Source organism: Mustela erminea, chromosome 1 (assembly GCF_009829155.1).
Source record: "Mustela erminea isolate mMusErm1 chromosome 1, mMusErm1.Pri, whole genome shotgun sequence".
Lineage (NCBI taxonomy): Eukaryota > Metazoa > Chordata > Mammalia > Carnivora > Mustelidae > Mustela > Mustela erminea.
This window is the reverse complement of record NC_045614.1, coordinates 136,382,333-136,399,780: the sequence shown is the minus strand read 5'-3', so window position 1 is coordinate 136,399,780 and position 17,448 is coordinate 136,382,333. Positions and strand designations below refer to the sequence as shown.

At 34.9% G+C, this 17,448-nt stretch overlaps 1 protein-coding gene across 1 annotated transcript in view; it reads left to right on the top strand.

The window, feature by feature from the left end:
• The first annotated feature begins 1,534 nt into the window (after positions 1 to 1,534).
• Positions 1,535 to 17,448, top strand: part of LOC116590758 (IQCJ-SCHIP1 readthrough transcript protein) — a 742,659-nt gene continuing 726,745 nt past the window's right edge. The window contains exon 1 of the mRNA XM_032343021.1: positions 1,535 to 1,630. Within this exon, the coding sequence (XP_032198912.1) occupies positions 1,622 to 1,630 (9 nt within the window). The 5' untranslated portion in view covers positions 1,535 to 1,621. The remainder of the gene's footprint in view (positions 1,631 to 17,448) is intronic.

The window sequence follows — 17,448 nt, the reverse complement described above, 5'->3', positions numbered from 1 at the left end:
CCCACAAAGTGGAGTGTCTAATTCACTAGATATTTGCTGAATAAATGGATGAAGCAGATGGCAGTGGAGAGATAAGAAAAAATATCCTAGACAAAAAAGACTGGGGACTGAAATGTGAGGAAGCCCAAAGGCTGCTCAGTCAATACATGTTTATTGAGAGTGATTAAAGGAGAGCCCAGCCATCTTCAGCCGTCTTGCCATCGACCTTTTATCAATAAACATAAATACTGTTGTGCCCTTGACCTCAAGAGTTAAAATAATAAATAGCTTAATTTGTCATTATTAATTGCACTTTGAATTTATTTTACATAAATGTGGCCTTGAAGAGAGAATCACTCCTACATTCATCCCATGCATTTTATCCTCGAGACTCCCAAAGGTGCATATGTCGTAAAACAAATAAAATCTGCCTCCCACCTCCACCCTCCCATCGATACCACATTTGCTAGTGAGTCCAGACAAATGGTTATTTGCAAGGTTGGATGAGTAGTTAAGCCACATAGGCACAATGTAATATGACAACATTCTTCATGGTAATACCGTCCTTCTCCTCATTACATTTGAATATAGATTGCCAGTGTATGATTCTTCCAACCTTACTCTCTGTTCGTGAGCTGTGGAATTTTTCAGACAAGGTGAGGTCCACATGTGCTCCCCAGACATTATTGACTTATTTGTAAGCCTAAACAAAATCACAGCTATTGTCTCTAAGAAGTTAATTTGCCAAAGCTCTTTTCTTCCTACCCTTAATTATGTATATATTTATAGACTTGAGCTACCTGCCTGCTCAATGCTCATGTACCATATCTCTTATGTACCACTTAATGGCTCAGGGCTCTTCCTTTATACTCTCTTTGCTTCAAATTCAACATTTAAATATCTGTACTCAGCTTACCTTTTGAGTATCAAAACATTCTTTCTTTACTTCCTTGAAAAGCTGCAAATAAACCTTTTAACATTTTATCTGGACCAAACAGTAGTGGTTTTACACAAGGAATGAGAACTCTGTAAGTAAATCTGTGTATTTATATGACTAAAGTGCATTATAAAAAGAAGCAGTAAATCCAGTTTTCTACATAAAAGGAATTAGATTTTCCAGTTTACCTCTGCACTGGGATTAATAAAATGTGCAACAAATAGCTGATGGAATGATCCATTTGAAGTTTGTAAATGCATCTTGGGAAACTGGCTAGAGTAGCCTTTTTATTTTTTCAAAAAAGGATGCCTGTTAATTTTTTGATTCAGTCTTGTTCTTGAATGACTGTTTTAAAATGAGCCGAGAGACTGTTACCTGCCCATTTCTGCATGGCTGAGCAAATGCACCCGTAAATCCAAGTTTCTCTTCATTTCCATCACTATACGTCTCCAAATTACAGAGAATTCATTCCTGAGCTGGAGAGGTGCCAGAAGTTTCTCATCTAGCTGTCTGTGGGCTGCCTTTTTCTTTCCCCTCTTTGAGGCTTTCTGATGCTTAGAGTGAGCTCAACTCAAAGGTTTCCAGCCTCACACTCGCCTTACATTCCCCCACAGTCACACCGAGCTCTGTGATTCTGAGGAATACCGTGTGCCAGCTTCCGATTCACAGTCTCCTTTTACCTGCAGGTGTTCCAGAAACTTCAAAATGCGTCTGGTAATGTATTTGCTTCTCTAAACATGCCACTTTGGCATGCATTATATGCAGCTGCTTATTATTTTTTAAAAAATCTGTCTTCTGAATAACATGCATGCTAAAAAATGTCAAAGGGGGATTGTAGAACAGTGAATCTTAATTATTGGTCTAGATGTGCATGTGTGTGTCCTTGTTAATGTAGGCATGTTTGCATAACATTATGCACAGGCATATTTCACTAAAGAAATCTCCCTGAAAGCACTACTTTTCACGTACATACAGGTTTTCTAATCAGATCTGTAAATATCTTACACAGCAGCAAGTAGAGGAAAAATACATTTTTCATCCCCCTGCAAATGACATGTTTTAGGTACCTATTTGAAAAACCCTCCTTTCTTTCTTTAAAAAAAAAAAAAAAAGGTGAGAGAGAGAGAGAGAGAGAGAGAGAGAGTATGTGTGTGTGTGTGTGTGTGTGTGTGTGTGTGTGTATTTGGGGTGTGAGGGTGTTGGTTTTTGAAAATTTGGCGAGAAGAGTTATCTTCCTGCTGCATAAGAATTTCTACCTCATGTTACCTGCCTTCTTAAAACTCACTAATCACTGAGGAGAAGAGATGTGGTTCTGCTTAGAAGTAACCCCAGGGGGACGTTGAGCTGCAGTGTTCAGCAGGCATTTTAGGTATTCTAAATACTACTGCTTGAATAATAAGTAGATGGGGTAGATTTGCTATTGCGAGTCCTGCTATGTTTCCTGCCTTGTAGAAATCACAATTACACTGTACGTTTAGGATGTGCATGTGTTTATTGAACTCTAGTAAAGCACCATGAGAGTCTGGGCTCATAAATCACATTATTTATTTGCCCGTGTTGGGAGGTAGATTCTAAAATTAAGAAATTACTTAGCAATTAATAATATATTCAGCATCCCTTGTCTCATTGGGTGAGATTTACATCCTTGGGACTTGCTCTTCTAGTTATAGAGATGAATGATTTAAGATTCAGACTTAATTGCTATTTCAAATCTTTAAGCTAGAAAGATGCTTGTATTACTTTATTTAAAAGGTTTATTTTGAAAAATGTGTATATATATATTTCTAACTGGTGGTAAGCCAATTATGACTATAATGTGCTCTGTGTTTAAGATATACAACTTAATTATTATTCACTTTCTTATCTTCATATTATAATTCTTTCACTTTACATGATGTTCTTGCTCCTGAGAGATCAATAATTATTGTTGTAAAGATGAGAATAGTGTAGCAACTCAGAATTCAAAGAAAAGTAGGCTGAAGTGGAGTTTTTTGAGAAATTAAATAATAATAGATTTTCCCAAGTAGGTTTTCTAAATGTACAGTGGGTTTGATATTTGAAAATGGAAACATCTTAAATGTAAACTTGTTAAGTGGAATAGACTAGGATAATATTAATGCATTCTTGTTAAGTTCCTCACTACATTTAAAATGAGGTAGTAAATAGGTTATTTTACATTGACTATTAATTGCTTTTGCTTTGTGATATTGATTATAAAACAATTGATTTTTCACTGGCTTTGAGTTGGAGATGACTGTAAACTTTGGTAAAATAGTTTACTGAATTGTAACAATAAAAATGTATAGTCTTAAAAATCATTTTGAATGCTACTTTTACTTTTTAGCATTCAGGATCTAATATTTTATCACTTAGAGAGCTGTGAACTTACAGAATATTATGTATATTTTAAGAAAATTACCTAACTTTTAAGGCTGATTTTTGTCAACCTTGTTCAATTCGTAATTACTCCAAGTAGCATAGTAAAAATGCATTTCAATATGTATGAATGGTTCCTTGAAAGGGCATATTATATTAGGAGCCATTAAAAACCTGTGTGGGCTATTAACGTTATACTCATGTATTGCTCTGTATATAAAGGATTTTTATTTTAGGTACCATTCATTTCCAGTATTTAAATGCACCTAAGATTGTGACCTATTTGATGTAGGAACCTTGTCTTTGAATGTGAATATCTTGATGAGGGTTTCAAATTGAATGTAGTGGATGGTTGGAGATTTAGTAGCACTTTTTAAGTATGTATTGCCATATGCATTAATGCATATATCCAAATATTGGGTTGTGTAAAAACATTCCTTGCATTCAACCAACCTTTGAGGTTGGTTATTTTATTTGAAGTCAGTTTCATAGGCATAAAAAGAGGTCTTATTTTTCTGAGCCTATATGGCACTATGTAGCAGCAGGAAAACATTCAGTGCCATTTTGTAGGGAATATTGCATATACTAAATAGTGAAAGGAAAAATGCCTTGTTTCTGTTTCTAATTATGATTTCCTACTGCCTTTTAGATGTATGGTAGACCAGGCCTTTATTGTATAAAACACATTTGTATTATCTATAATACCTGAAATGATTGTAGAACACTTCCTCTATACATTAGTTTCCCCATTATATGACTGAGATTGTTTTATGAAATATTTCATTTCTTAAGGCTGACATATATAGAAAGAGGGTTTAGAAATATAATTTGTAGACTGACCATGCACCTATAACTGAAAACATTCATTCTTAAAGTAAGCATTTATTGAGCATAGCTTTGCCAAGCCATCTTCTATCCTTGGACAAAAGAGTGAGTGGAGCAGGAGGGTTCTTATCTGTCTCTTTAGACAGGAGATGCTATTCCTATTTCATCATTAACAATTATTTATGGAGGCACACACACCTTCAACATAGCTTGAGAACCATATAGATATAGATATACATATATCTATCTGCATGGTGTGTGTGTGTGTGTGTAGATATATATATATATATATATATCAAAATGATACCATTCTAGGGTTTACCCATAGAATGGAATGATCACAGCTGGGGTGGTTAGAGCAGGCAAGCTGGTCAAGGAAGCTCTGGAGAAGGTGAGTTTGAAGGACATTATTACCAGGAACTGATGGAAATGGGAGGAATAGGCATTTGGGGTGAAGGGAAAAGAAAGTTGTTAGCAGGAGGCAACAAGGTAATAATGTTGCATAGAGAAGAGGCACCATATTGGGAGTGATAGGAAGTGAAATTGAAAAAAAATATCACAGGGTTGAGTTTGAGATATTTGAAGGTAGAATAATTTGAAGATTAAATTAATCATCATTAGCTCTATCATATCCTGTGGAAGATTTTGTGAAAGCAAGAATTTTTTCTATTTTATCATAATCAATAACCTCCATAAATAGCATTTCAATGTCTATTCAATAACATAACCTTTCATGAATATTTACTATGGGCCAGGCACAGTGCTAAATCCTTTCAATGCATTATCTTGTATAGTCCTCATTTACTATTAAAATCCTTATACTACAAATGAAGAAACTGAGGTACTGAGTATTCTGTAACTTATTTAAGGTTATAAAAAGTCAGAAGTGCCTGAGCTGAAATTTGAACCCAGACTCTGGAGCCCAGACTTTCAACCTTTCTGATTTCTATACATCAGCCTCCTGTTACCCAGTTCAAACTTGTGTTAAGTCCCCTCTGATTACTCTCGTCCTCACCTCCTTCTTTAATCAGTTGTGAAATCCTATTTGCACATCATATTTTCTTATATCTTTTTCATTCTTTACACATTTTTACATAAACACTCGAACTTTATATAACTCTGATAAAAGAAGAATTACGTATGATACAGCCCCTCGTACCTCTGTTTGTTGATAGGGACAACTCCTGTTTAGCCTCCTTGTACACCTTCTTCTGAAGACTTGATTTCCCTAACTGTAAAATGGATATTATGACAACTAGCTTCTCTAAAGAAGTATGGTGCTGTAGAATAAATAGAAACTTCAGAATTAGACATGCCTGCATACTAATTCTCCCTCTGTCACTTTGGCAAGCCACTTTAATATCTCTGAGGAATAGGGATAGTACTCACATTGTTGTGAGGATAAGATAGTCCGTGCGTTGAACAGGCATTTAATAAATGTTTGGCACATCATTAAGTGCAGAGTCAGATAGATGCGTCATTGGTTAAAAACTTGACTCTGGACTCAAGCTTCTTAGGTTCAAATCTGAACTCTGTCACTTGTCACCTGCATGATGTTGAGAAATTTACTTAACTTCTTTGTGCTTAGTTTTTTCGCATGTAAAATGGGAATGATGAAAGTACCTTCCATTTAGGATTGGTGGGGGGAACATGTGACTTAATGCAAGTAAAGCACTAGGAATAGTGCCTGGCACAGGGTAAGCGTGTTAAGTGTTAAGCCCCTCTTGATGAGATTTCGCTTCAAGATTTCGCTGCAATCTTGTTTCTTTTCAGAATGAGAAGACTGATAATTCACAGTATACTTAAAGGCAGGAATTTACAGTTTCTTGGTATCCAGTGTCCACCGAGTCATTGATATTATATATACCTCAGTCTAACAGTTTCTTGTACAGTCTATACTGTTGTTGGTGAAAGTTAGGCTCTTGCGTACCAGTTGTAAGGAAAGATTAAATTGGTACAGCAACCTTTAAATGGCAGTTTGGAATATCTATCACTATTTTAGTATTTTTATTTTAATTTCAGTATAGTTAAAAATACAATATTACATGTACAGTTTTAGGTGTCCAATATAGTGATTTGACAATTCTGTATATTAATCAGTGCTCATCAAGATAAATTCTTAAAGTTTTTTTTTTTTTTAAAGAATTTATTTATTATTTTGACAGATAGATCAGAAGCAGGCAGAGAGAGAGGGAGGAAGCAGGCTCCCCGCTGAGCAGAGAGCCCAATGCAGGGCTCGATCCCAGGACCCTGAGATCATGACCTGAGCCGAAGGCAGAGGCTTAACCCACTGAGCCACCCAAGCGCCCCAAGATAAATGCATTCTTGATCCTTTTATCTATTTCACCCTTCCCTCACCCAAATCCCCTCTGGCAGCCATCAGTTTGTTCTCCATAGTTAAGAGTCTTTTCAATATTTCTCTTTTTTTCCTTTTGTTTGTTTAATTTCCTAAATTCCACATATAAGTGACATATCTGGAAAAATGTTGCTATGTTCGATGCATGTGCTCTCTTGTAGTATTTTTATAATTTCAGGTTTCACATTCAGGTCCTTAGTCCATTTTGAGTTTATTTTTGTATATGGTGAAAGAAAGTGGTCCAGTTTTATTTTTTTGCGTATTGCTCTCCAGTTTTCCAAGCACCATTTGTTGAGGAGACTTTTTTCCATTGCATATTCTTGCCTCCTTTGTCAAAGATTGACTGTGTAATTGTTTATATGTGGACTTTCTATTCTGTTCTACTGATCTCCGTGTTGTTTCTGTGTCAGTACCATACTGTTTGATTACTCTAGTTTTGTAGTATATCTTGAAATCTGGGATTGTGATAATTCCAGTTTTGTTTTTCTTTTTCAATATTGCTTTGGCTATTTGGGGTCTTTTTTGATTTCATATAAAGTTTAGGATTGTTTGTTCGAGTTCTGTGAAAAATGCTCTTAGTATATCTGACACCATTTTAAATGCACATCTCTTGTGACCTATCAATTTTACTTCTAAGTAAAATACATAATTGAGTAAAGATGTGGTGAAATTGTTGCTTGCAAACTTATTTGTGATGTTAGAAATCTGTTAACAACTAAATATATAGACAGAAAAAAAATTTAAATAATTTATGTTAGAGCCATGCAATAGAATACTGCAGAGGAGATTTTAAAACTGTTAGATCCATAGCGGTGGATATGAGAAACTAAACAAGTGTACTTTTAGGAGGAAAAAAGAGCATTTTTTTTTGAGCAGTCTGTGTAGAATAAGTGATACTGTTTTTGTTAAAAAAATAGATATATTTATATCCATTTGCTTATTTAAGCATAGAAAAACTCTCCAAATATATACGAGAAACTGTCAGTAGTGTTTACTAAGGAGAAGTGGAAGTGCATTGAGTGGGCACTTTTACCCTTCACTGTACATGTGCTATTAGAATTGTTTAACATGGGCATGTATTGCTCTTACAATTTAAAATTTAAAAAATTTTAAATTTAAAAAATTTTAAATTTTTTAAATTTAATTTAAAATGGTCAATTTAAAAAATGATCAAGAAAAATCCCTTCATTTCCTCTATTCCCCAGATACTAATTTTTTAAAAAATTATTCCATCATGCAAGTATAATCCTAAACCTTGGTGTAATATTTTTGAATTATTGAGCCAAATGTTATCCTAAGTTAAAACAGAATGTGTAACAACTCAGAGCCAAAGCCTCAACTTTGCTCCCAGGGAGCAGAAACCAAAATGACTAAGGAGATTTCTTGACATCAAGTCACAGGAGAGTCTTAAGTCCTGTGGCAAAAATTCCTGTTGTTCAAAAGTTCATGCACGTGGAGAAGAAACATTAAGTCAAACAGCCTCAGATGGGAGAATGTAACATCTATTCAGTGACTTTTCCTCAGGACTTACTTAATTGAATGCTAAACATGGGAAAATATTACACATGGGATTTTATTCCTCCAACATTGTTTCTCTGTATCTAAAGCCCCTCAGTCACTTAGTCTTTTGCAAAATGCAATATAAAAGTTACATTGCTTTTGGGTTTTGAGGGCAGAAGTAATTTGCAGGGAGAGGTTAATCAAGCTTTTTGCCCTTTGTGCTTTTAAAAGTGCTTACACATACATTGTCTCATTTGATACTCATAAATGAGGTATTTAAGAGAAGTATAATAAAGCTCATTTTCTACATGAGGACCTGAGGTTCAGAGAGGTTAAGTGACAAGCTTAAGCAAGTCAGTGTGGAGCTGCTGAACTCACAAGGGCTCTTGGTTATCCTGGTTATGTCTTGGCTGTCCTTGCCACTGGTAGCCAAGGTCATGGCTGTGTAGCAGAGTCATTACTTTGGTTGTACTATTGATCTAATATTTTCTTGAAATCATTTTTATTCTGGTTTAGGAAGACCCAGACATGACCAATTGAAATTTCTCTCTAATATGAATTATAAACACACTCATTTAAATGGCTAAGGGACATCTAATAAAATTGAGGTAGATCCAGTTCCCATTTTGACTCTACTCCTTACTAACTATGTAATCTTGGGCAAATTGTTTTCTCATCTATAAAATGGGAATAAGGATAGCATTAATCTTCCTGGGATGCTTTTAAGAGTTTAGACAAAATAATGTATGAACAGTGCTTGGTAGAATATATGGAACATTAGAGCAAGGGTCAATAAACACCAGCTACAATAATAATTATTAATAATATAATAAATAAATAAGAGTCCAGGTGGATACAACAGGCATGACTCTAGTAGAGACCAGAGCTTTTGTGCACTTGGAGATGACATCCAAGAGCAGCATCCCAGCGTGGACACCAGCCAGTTTCTTTCTTTTTAGAGAAAGCTACCCTGGAATCATAAAGAGCTAACTAAATAGGTAGTGTTTAAAACTTCACTGTGCCTCATTGCAGGAGCGTGGGAATCTTTGACTTAAGAGACCACCTCCAGCCAGAAATAGAGCTCAGCAGTTTTCCAGTTTGTGATCAACAGTAAGATGAGGTAGGTGAGTCTCTTAAATTTTAACTTCTTAAATCAGATTTTGGGGGAAATATGAGAAACCAGAGCTCAGAATCCATGTAATGAATAGTGAGGGGATTTATTTGCTATTTAGCTTCAAAGTAAACTTACTAATTCTTTTGAGCTTTTTAAAACTTAATTTTCTTTACTATAAAATTAATTTTTGCATACTGAATAAAATGCATAGAATCAAACAGAAGAAATAAAAACTCTTAGAAAGAAACATCATTTGCATTTATTCTGGTATGCATTTTTGATAATTATATTTTAAAAAACAAAACTGTAAAGCAGTCTGTAAATAGTTTATGGCCTTTGAAATCCTAGCAATATATCATGTACACCTTTCCATGCCAATAAATGTTTTTCTAGAACTTCATTTTAATGATTGTGTAGTATTCCTTTGGATGGGCATTTCCATCCAAAGAATATTAACTAATTGTCTAATGTTGAATGTTTAGGTTGTTTTCTTCCTGCAAGAAAAATTTTTCTTGAAAAAAATCATTGTACAAATCCTTGATTCTTTTTTTAAAATAAATTCTTAGTAGTGGAATTTCTAGGTCAAAGTATAAATGTATTTTTAAAGATTTTGGTGTCAAATTGTCTTCCAGGTAAATTTTTACCAGTTTTATCCTAATTATTGTTAGTGCACAAGTATAACTAGATCATTGACTATTTAAGTAAATAAAACTTGTATTCATTTATTATAAAAGGTGAATACTTTTATAATAGCCTGTATTGCTCTGCCAAGAATAAAGTGTATTTCTTTTTAATGCCAACTTCTATTTTTGTTTTCATACTTCAAACACAACATATCCATAAAATAGTTTGTTGATTTTTCTGGGGAGTTTGGTAATGATATCAGTATAATGTGATTAGCTTTTGATGAAATGTTACGAAATTTGGAAATAAGTTGGAGGAAAAGTTGTTACAAGCACACTTCCACTGCAGCCCATTAATTCCACGCACATACCTTTTTAAGGTGTGAGAATAAAACAATCAAGGACATATAAACCCTTCCACTGCGGTTATCGTCACATCAATTTTCTCTGGAGTTGAAAGTAAACCGGCCCGATCCTTTCTGCACCACACTAGGTTTCACAGTGGAAATGTTAAGATTGGAACCTTTTCAGTAGAAATTACTCTTGATGACACCAGCTCTGCTGTCAGAGTAACTCCTGCTGGAAACAAAGTGTCTGAATTAATGGTCTAATAAACTGAGTTAGTGTTTCATTTTGGCAAAGGATTAATTAGGGGAAAAGAAACTAACATTTATTTGGGCCCTTTATTATTACATGATTGCATTTAATACTCTCTATAAACCCATGAGGTAGGTATTACCATGGGCATAATGAACAACTTAAATAAATTGTCTTGCTTAAGGCCACACAGCTAGTGAGCTGCAAAGGTAGGATTTGAACCTGGGTTCCCTGCTTCTGGAGCCTGTGCTTTTTATACTGCTCTTTCTTACCAGTTATATAGCAGAGCTGACTGTTTCTCTTCTAGAATATTCATTTTGAGTATGAACACACTGTTAACCAACTGAACTATAGGTTCTCTCTTAAAAATCAGCATGTCAGGCAGGCTTGGAGACTGGATCCACTTATAATTGCTGTTTTATTTGGGATACTCTTGTAGGCCCCAAACAGAACACCCACAATCTTGCTTAACAAGATATCCTGAGACAGAGGGGTTTTGGGTATTTTCAGAGGCTTAGTGATTTCATTAGAGACCTACGTTCTTTCCATCTTACTGCTCTGCTGTGTTCAGTGCTGGCTCATATTTGCCTTTTATAGTTGTGTGGTGATTTTAGGAGCTCTGAATACATTTTTATAAAACAATGTTCAGAGACAGAAAAATGAGATGGCTCCTTCTCCTGCCCTTGTTTTTTTGTTTTTTTTTTTTTTTTTTTTTTAAGGGCAAGACAAACTGCCCACTAGATTCTCTCTTGTGCCTTATGCCCAGAGCTGTGTCATGGGCCCCTTCCTAAACCAAACACTGGCATGGAGAATGACTTAGGCCAATCAAATATAGGCTCAGGGCTGGAAAGAGTGAACCCTGAAACCAGGGCCAGGTGGGAGGAGGAAGCAACTGAAAATGCTACCAACACTCTTTGGGGGAGATTTGGGGATTTTTTTTTTTCTTAATAGTGTGTATGCTGTGAGGTTCTTCAATGGGAAAAATGTGAAACAAGTTTTACTACCATCTGCAAATGTCATTCTTTCAGTATAGTCTATCTATTAAAACCTTCCAATTTCTATCATATTTCTCTAGCAAAGAACTAGGTAAAGGGTATATAAGATCTTCATGTATCATCTCTAACAAATGCATGCAAATCCATAATTGTCTAAAAATAAAAAGTGAAAAATATTGTGAGGAAAAAAATTGAGTGTACTAGAGAAGATTTGTTTGGAAATGTTGAGTTTGGGGAGCTAAAGAAGCCTCAGAGGATCTTTCTAGGACAGTTCTTGAGTTTAAAGACCATATTAGGGATGAAGGGAGTTAATAAATCTGGAAGTTGTTTGCATGAAAGTGGTTAGGGATGTCTTTGGTGAAATTCCCTGGGAGTGAGAATAAAGCCATAATAATAATAATGGGAGCTCATATAATTGATGAATTACAAAGTGCCAGATATTGTGCAACTCCTTTGGACCCATAATATACCTACTATTAATATATCCAATTCCAGATGAGAAAATTAAGGCTTAAAAGCATTAAGTAACTTTTTCAGGTTCACAGAGCTGGTAACAAGAGGAGCTAGTCTATGTGACTTCAGAGGTTACACTGCCTCCAGTAGTAGAGAAGAGCCCCCCGTAAAAGCAGTCATTGCCAGTCTTGGCAGGAAAAGAGAAACTCATGAAAGTGACAAAAATGGTAACTTCATTACACCCAGTTTTGTGTCCTGAGCTTTAATGAGATTTTATTCTAATACTGTCTTTCAGTGTGTTACCAAGGGGGAACGGAGACTCTGGGTGCACGAGGTTGATAGATAGGCAGGTTGGATCTTTAAGCCTGTGGTCCACAGAACTTGTGGGTAGGGCTGCTACTGAGTTTCTTACTAGAGTCAGTGGACCAAGGGCCAAGGGAGGGAAGAAAGAGCAGTGATCAGGAGACTTGGCCCACACTGAAAACGGGGAAGCATGCAGTGGTTGTATCATAATGGAAGAACTAGGAAGAAAGGAATGAGATGAAGTAAATGTCAGCTATGAGGACACCAATGTGCAAGTGGATGAAATGAGATGATTCTGGAGCTGTCCAGTGCTTGCAGATGGCCTGCAGCGGCCTTCCTGTAGATCTTCTCTACAAGATCCCCTCCCTTGGAGAAGCAGAACTGAGGTCAATATAAACCCATTTGTCTGACTTAATCTTAGGCTTCCTACATTTTCTTTTTATTAAACTGGCCAACTGGAAAGAATCAGTCAAATTGACCAGTTGTCTGGTTTCATGTGGGCATAACATAAAAAAACCTCACCAGCTTTTAGGAAAAAGGAATGTCTTTTTTTTTTCATTTATTTTTTTTTAATTTAAATTTTATTTAGTTAACATACAGTGCAGTATTTGTTCCTGAAGTAGAATTCAGTGATCTATCACTTACATACAACACCCAGATTTCATCAAAACAGAGGCCCTCTTTAATACCTTTCACCCATCTAGCTTTTAGTTTCTTGAGTACTGATTTCACATGTTGATTTGTATCTTTTTTTTTTTTTAAGATTTTATTTATTTATTTGACAGACAGAGATCACAAGTAGGCAGAGAGGCAGGCAGAGAGAGAGAGAGGGAAGCAGGCTTCCTGCGGAGCAGAGTGCCCGATGCGGGGCTCGATCCCAGGACCCTGAGATCATGACCCGAGCCGAAGGCAGCAGCCAAAACCACTGAGCCACCCAGGCGCCCCTGATTTGTATCTTAATTCCTGAAGATATAGCTTAAAAAAAAACAACAACTAAATCCCTACAGTATACTGAAAAGAATCAATTGAGGAACTTTTCAAAATTATATTAATGATTAATGTTTACACACAGTAACCCTAATTTGATTTTTTTTTTTTTTTTGGTGTATTACTGAGTACTTTAGCACTGTTGTTTTTCTAGTTCTTCAGTTTTTCAGCTTTTACTATAATAACATTGCTTTAAAAAAATACCCCTAGGATAAATGGGTCATTATAGGTGTAGAGCAGAGAAATATAGGTGAGTCTGTAGTGCCAGAAATCAAGGCAGTTCTCCTCCTCATTTCAAGCTGTATTACAAAGTTATGGTAATGAAAACTGTATGATTTTGGTGTAAAAATAGACATATAGATTCATTGAATAGAATAGAGAGCTCAGAAATAAACCCAGGCATTTAAAATCAATTAATTTTTGACAAAGATACCAAGAATTCACAATGGGGAAAGGGTAATCTCTTCGATAAGTGGTATTGGGAAAACTAGATATCCATATGTAAAAGAATGAAATTGAACCCCTATCTTACAGTATAAACAAAAATTTATTTAAAGTGGATTAAAGACATAAATGTAAGACTTAAACATATGAAACTCCTAGAAGAAAACAGTAAAAAGCTCCTTGTCATTGGTCTTGGCAATGTTTTTTTTTTTAGATTTGACATTGACACCAAAAACAAAAGCAAAAAAGCAAAAATAAGCACATGGGACTACATCAAATTAAATCTGCACAACAAAAGAAACAAAATGAAAAGGCAAGTTGTGTATTGGGAGGAAATATTTGGAAACCAATAGCCAACAAAGGGTTATTATTCATATAGAATTATATTATATAATAATATCATTATTTTATTCCTTTTCACTTTATTCTGTGATATATATGGAACTCATACAACTCCATGGCAAAAATACCAAATAACTCAACTGAAAAATGGGCAAAGGACCTGACTAGAAGTTTTTCCAAAGAAGACATACAAATGGCCAATAGGTAGATGAGAAATTGCTCAACATCACTAATAACCAGGATAATGCAAATCAAAACCACAGTGAGATATTACTTCATGCCTGTTAAAATGTCTATTATCAAAAAGACAAGAGATAAGCATAGATGAGGGTATTGGAACAGGGAACCTTTGTATACTGTTGGTAAGAATGTAAATTGGTACAGTTTTTATGAAAAACAGTATGCAAGTTCTTTAAAAAATTATAAAATAGAACTGTATGATCTGGCAATCCCACTATTAGGTTTGTGTCTAAAGGGAACAAAATCGCTGTCTCAAAAAGTTACCTGTGCCTTCCATGTTTTAATCAGGATTATTCATAGTAGTCAAGATATAGAAACAACCTAAGTGACTATTGATTGATGAATGGATAAAAGACACACACACACACAATGGAATATTATTCAGTCTTTAAAAAGAAAGAAATTCTTCCATTTATGACAATATGGATAAGCCAATAGGATATAGTAAACGAGACATAGGACAAATACAATATGGTATCACTTATATACAAACACATAGAAATGAAGAGCAGAATGGTGGTTGCCAGGGACCGGGGATGTGGCAGGGGGGAGGTAAAATGGAGGGAGATTGATCAAAGGGCACACATTTTTAGTTACATGATGAATAAGTTCTGAGGAGCTAATGGACAACATGGTTTCTATAATTAATAATATTGTATTACTGTATGTTTGAAATTTGCCAAGAGAAGATGTTAACATTCTCACAAAAAAAAAGTAAATGTGTGAGGTGATGGGTATGTTAACTTGATTGTGAGAATCATTTCACAATGTATGCATATATCAAATGAGCAAAATATGTTATAATTTTGTTTGCCAATTATATTCCAATAAAGCTGGAAAAAAGAAACAAAGGAATTCTGAAAACCTCAAACTGTCATTAAACACACACACACACACACACACAAACACACACATACACACATACGATTACATGAAGGAGCTCCCTTTGGCATATTTCAGGACCATTTGAACATCAAAATAATAATAACTTTAAAAGGTTACAACATTAAATAAAATTTTCAGATGTCCATGGGTTAACAGTGATACTAAAAATAAAGAGAAAGGATGAAAGAGTGAGGAAACCTGTTCTTCATAAAATGCCAGCTAGTCAGTGCAAAAGAAATGATAGAATTAGACAACTCTGCTAAATTTCTGATAAAGTAGATTATCAGTGGGATGTGAAAGTCATTTGAGGATTCAGGGCATTTTCAGAATCTCAACATATCACCTCTCATATGACTTAAATTATTACCAAGGGGGAAATGTGCTTTTATAGTGAAGAGATTCGCTCTAGTTCCATCCATGTTGTCGCAAATGGCAAGATTTCATTTCTTTTGATGGCTGCATAGTAAACCTGGTGATTCACAGACCTGTACCCCTGGGGATAAAAACATATGTTTATAAAAAATTAAAAATTAAAAAAAAAAGAATAGGTAAGAGATCAAAAAAAAAAATATATAGTGAAGAGATTCAGAAGACACCACGTTACACAAATTAGCATTGCTGAAAGTGGAACCAGCTGACATTAACTATTTTCTCATGTGTAAGAAGAATACAGTATCACCTATATAGTACTCTTGATAAAAATTTTAAATCAGTATGTAATCATAGAATAATGTGACAAGTCCAGAATCCATTTTGTAAGACAAGTGGCTGGTATCGTTTTAAAAAATCCAGTATAGTTAACATACAGTGTTATATTAGTTTCAGGTGTACAATACAGGGATTCAGCAATTCTCTCCATTACTGGGTGGTCATCAAGATATGTGTACCACTAATTCCCTTCGACTATTTCACCACCCTGTCCCATCCACCTCTGCTCTTGTCACCATGTTTGTTCACTATAATTAAGAGTTTGTTTTTTGATTTCTCTCTCTCTCTCCTTTTATTTTGGATGCCTTATTTCTTCAATTGCCCACATGAGTGAAATCATATGGTATTTGTCTTTCTCTGACCGACCTATTTTGCTTAGCATGATACTCTCTATGTCCATCTATGTTGCTGCACAGGGCAAGATTTCATTATGTCTTATGAATGAGTAGAATACCATTGTATTCTGTATATCACTTCTTCTTTATCTATTCATCTAACAGTGGGTAGTTGGGCTGCTTCCATAATTTGGCTATTGTAAGTAATATGTTTATTACATAGAAGTGCATATATCCTTTCTGAAAAGTGTTTTTGTATTGTTTGGGTAAATACCCAGTAGTGTAATAACTGGATCATATGATAGTTATGTTTTTAATTTTTGAGGAACCTCCATACTGTTTTCCGTAGTGGCTGTACCGGTTTGCATTTCCACCAACAGTGCATGAGGGTTCTTTTTTCTCCAATCCTCTCCAGCACTTGTTGTTTCTTGTGTTTTTTATTTTTGCCATTTTTATAGGTGTGAGGTGATATTTCACTAGGGCTTTGATTTGCATTTCCCTGATGATCGGTGAAGTTGAGCATTTTTTCATGTATCTGTTTGCCATCTGGATGTCTTCTTTGTAGAAATGTCTGTTCATGTCTTATGCCCACTTGTTAATTGGATTATTTGGGGTTTTTTGGTATTGAGTCACATAAGTTCTTTATATATTTTGGATACTAACTCTTTATCAGATGTGTTATTTGCAGATACCTTCTATTTAGTAGGTTGTCTTTTAGTTTTATTGTTCTCTTTGTTGTACAGGAGCCTTTTATTTTGATATATTTCCAATAGTTTATTTTTGCTTTTGTTTCCCTTTTGCCTCAGGAGACATCTACAAAAATGTTACTATGACTGATATTGCAGAAATTACTGACTGTGGTCTCTTCTAGGATTTTTAGGGTTTCAGGTCTCACACATTTAGGTCCTTAATCTGTTTTGAGTTTATTTTTGTGTATGGTAAAAGAAAGTGGTCTAGTTTTATTCTTTTCATATAGCTGTCCAACTTTCTCAACACTATTTGTTGAAGAGACTTTTTCCCGTTACATATTCTTGCCTTCTCTGTTGAAGATTAATTGACTATGTAATTGTGGGTTTATATGTGGACTTTCTATTCTGTTCTACTGATCTCTGTGTCTATTTCTGTGCCAGTACCATACTGTTTTAATTACTATAGCTTTGTAGTGTATCTTAAAATCTGCGATTCACAGACCTGTACCCCTGGGGATAAAAATATATGTTTATAAAAAATAAAAAATTAAAAAAAAATCTGGGATTTTTATACCTCCAGTGTTGTTCTTTTTCAAAATTTCTTTGTCTATTTGGGGTCTTTTGTGATTCCATACAAATTTTAGCGTTGTTTATTTGAGTTCTATGAAAAATGATGTTGGTATTTTGATTGGAATTGCATTAAATCTTTAGATTGCTTCGGGTAGTGTAGGACATTTTAACAATATTTATTCTCCCAATC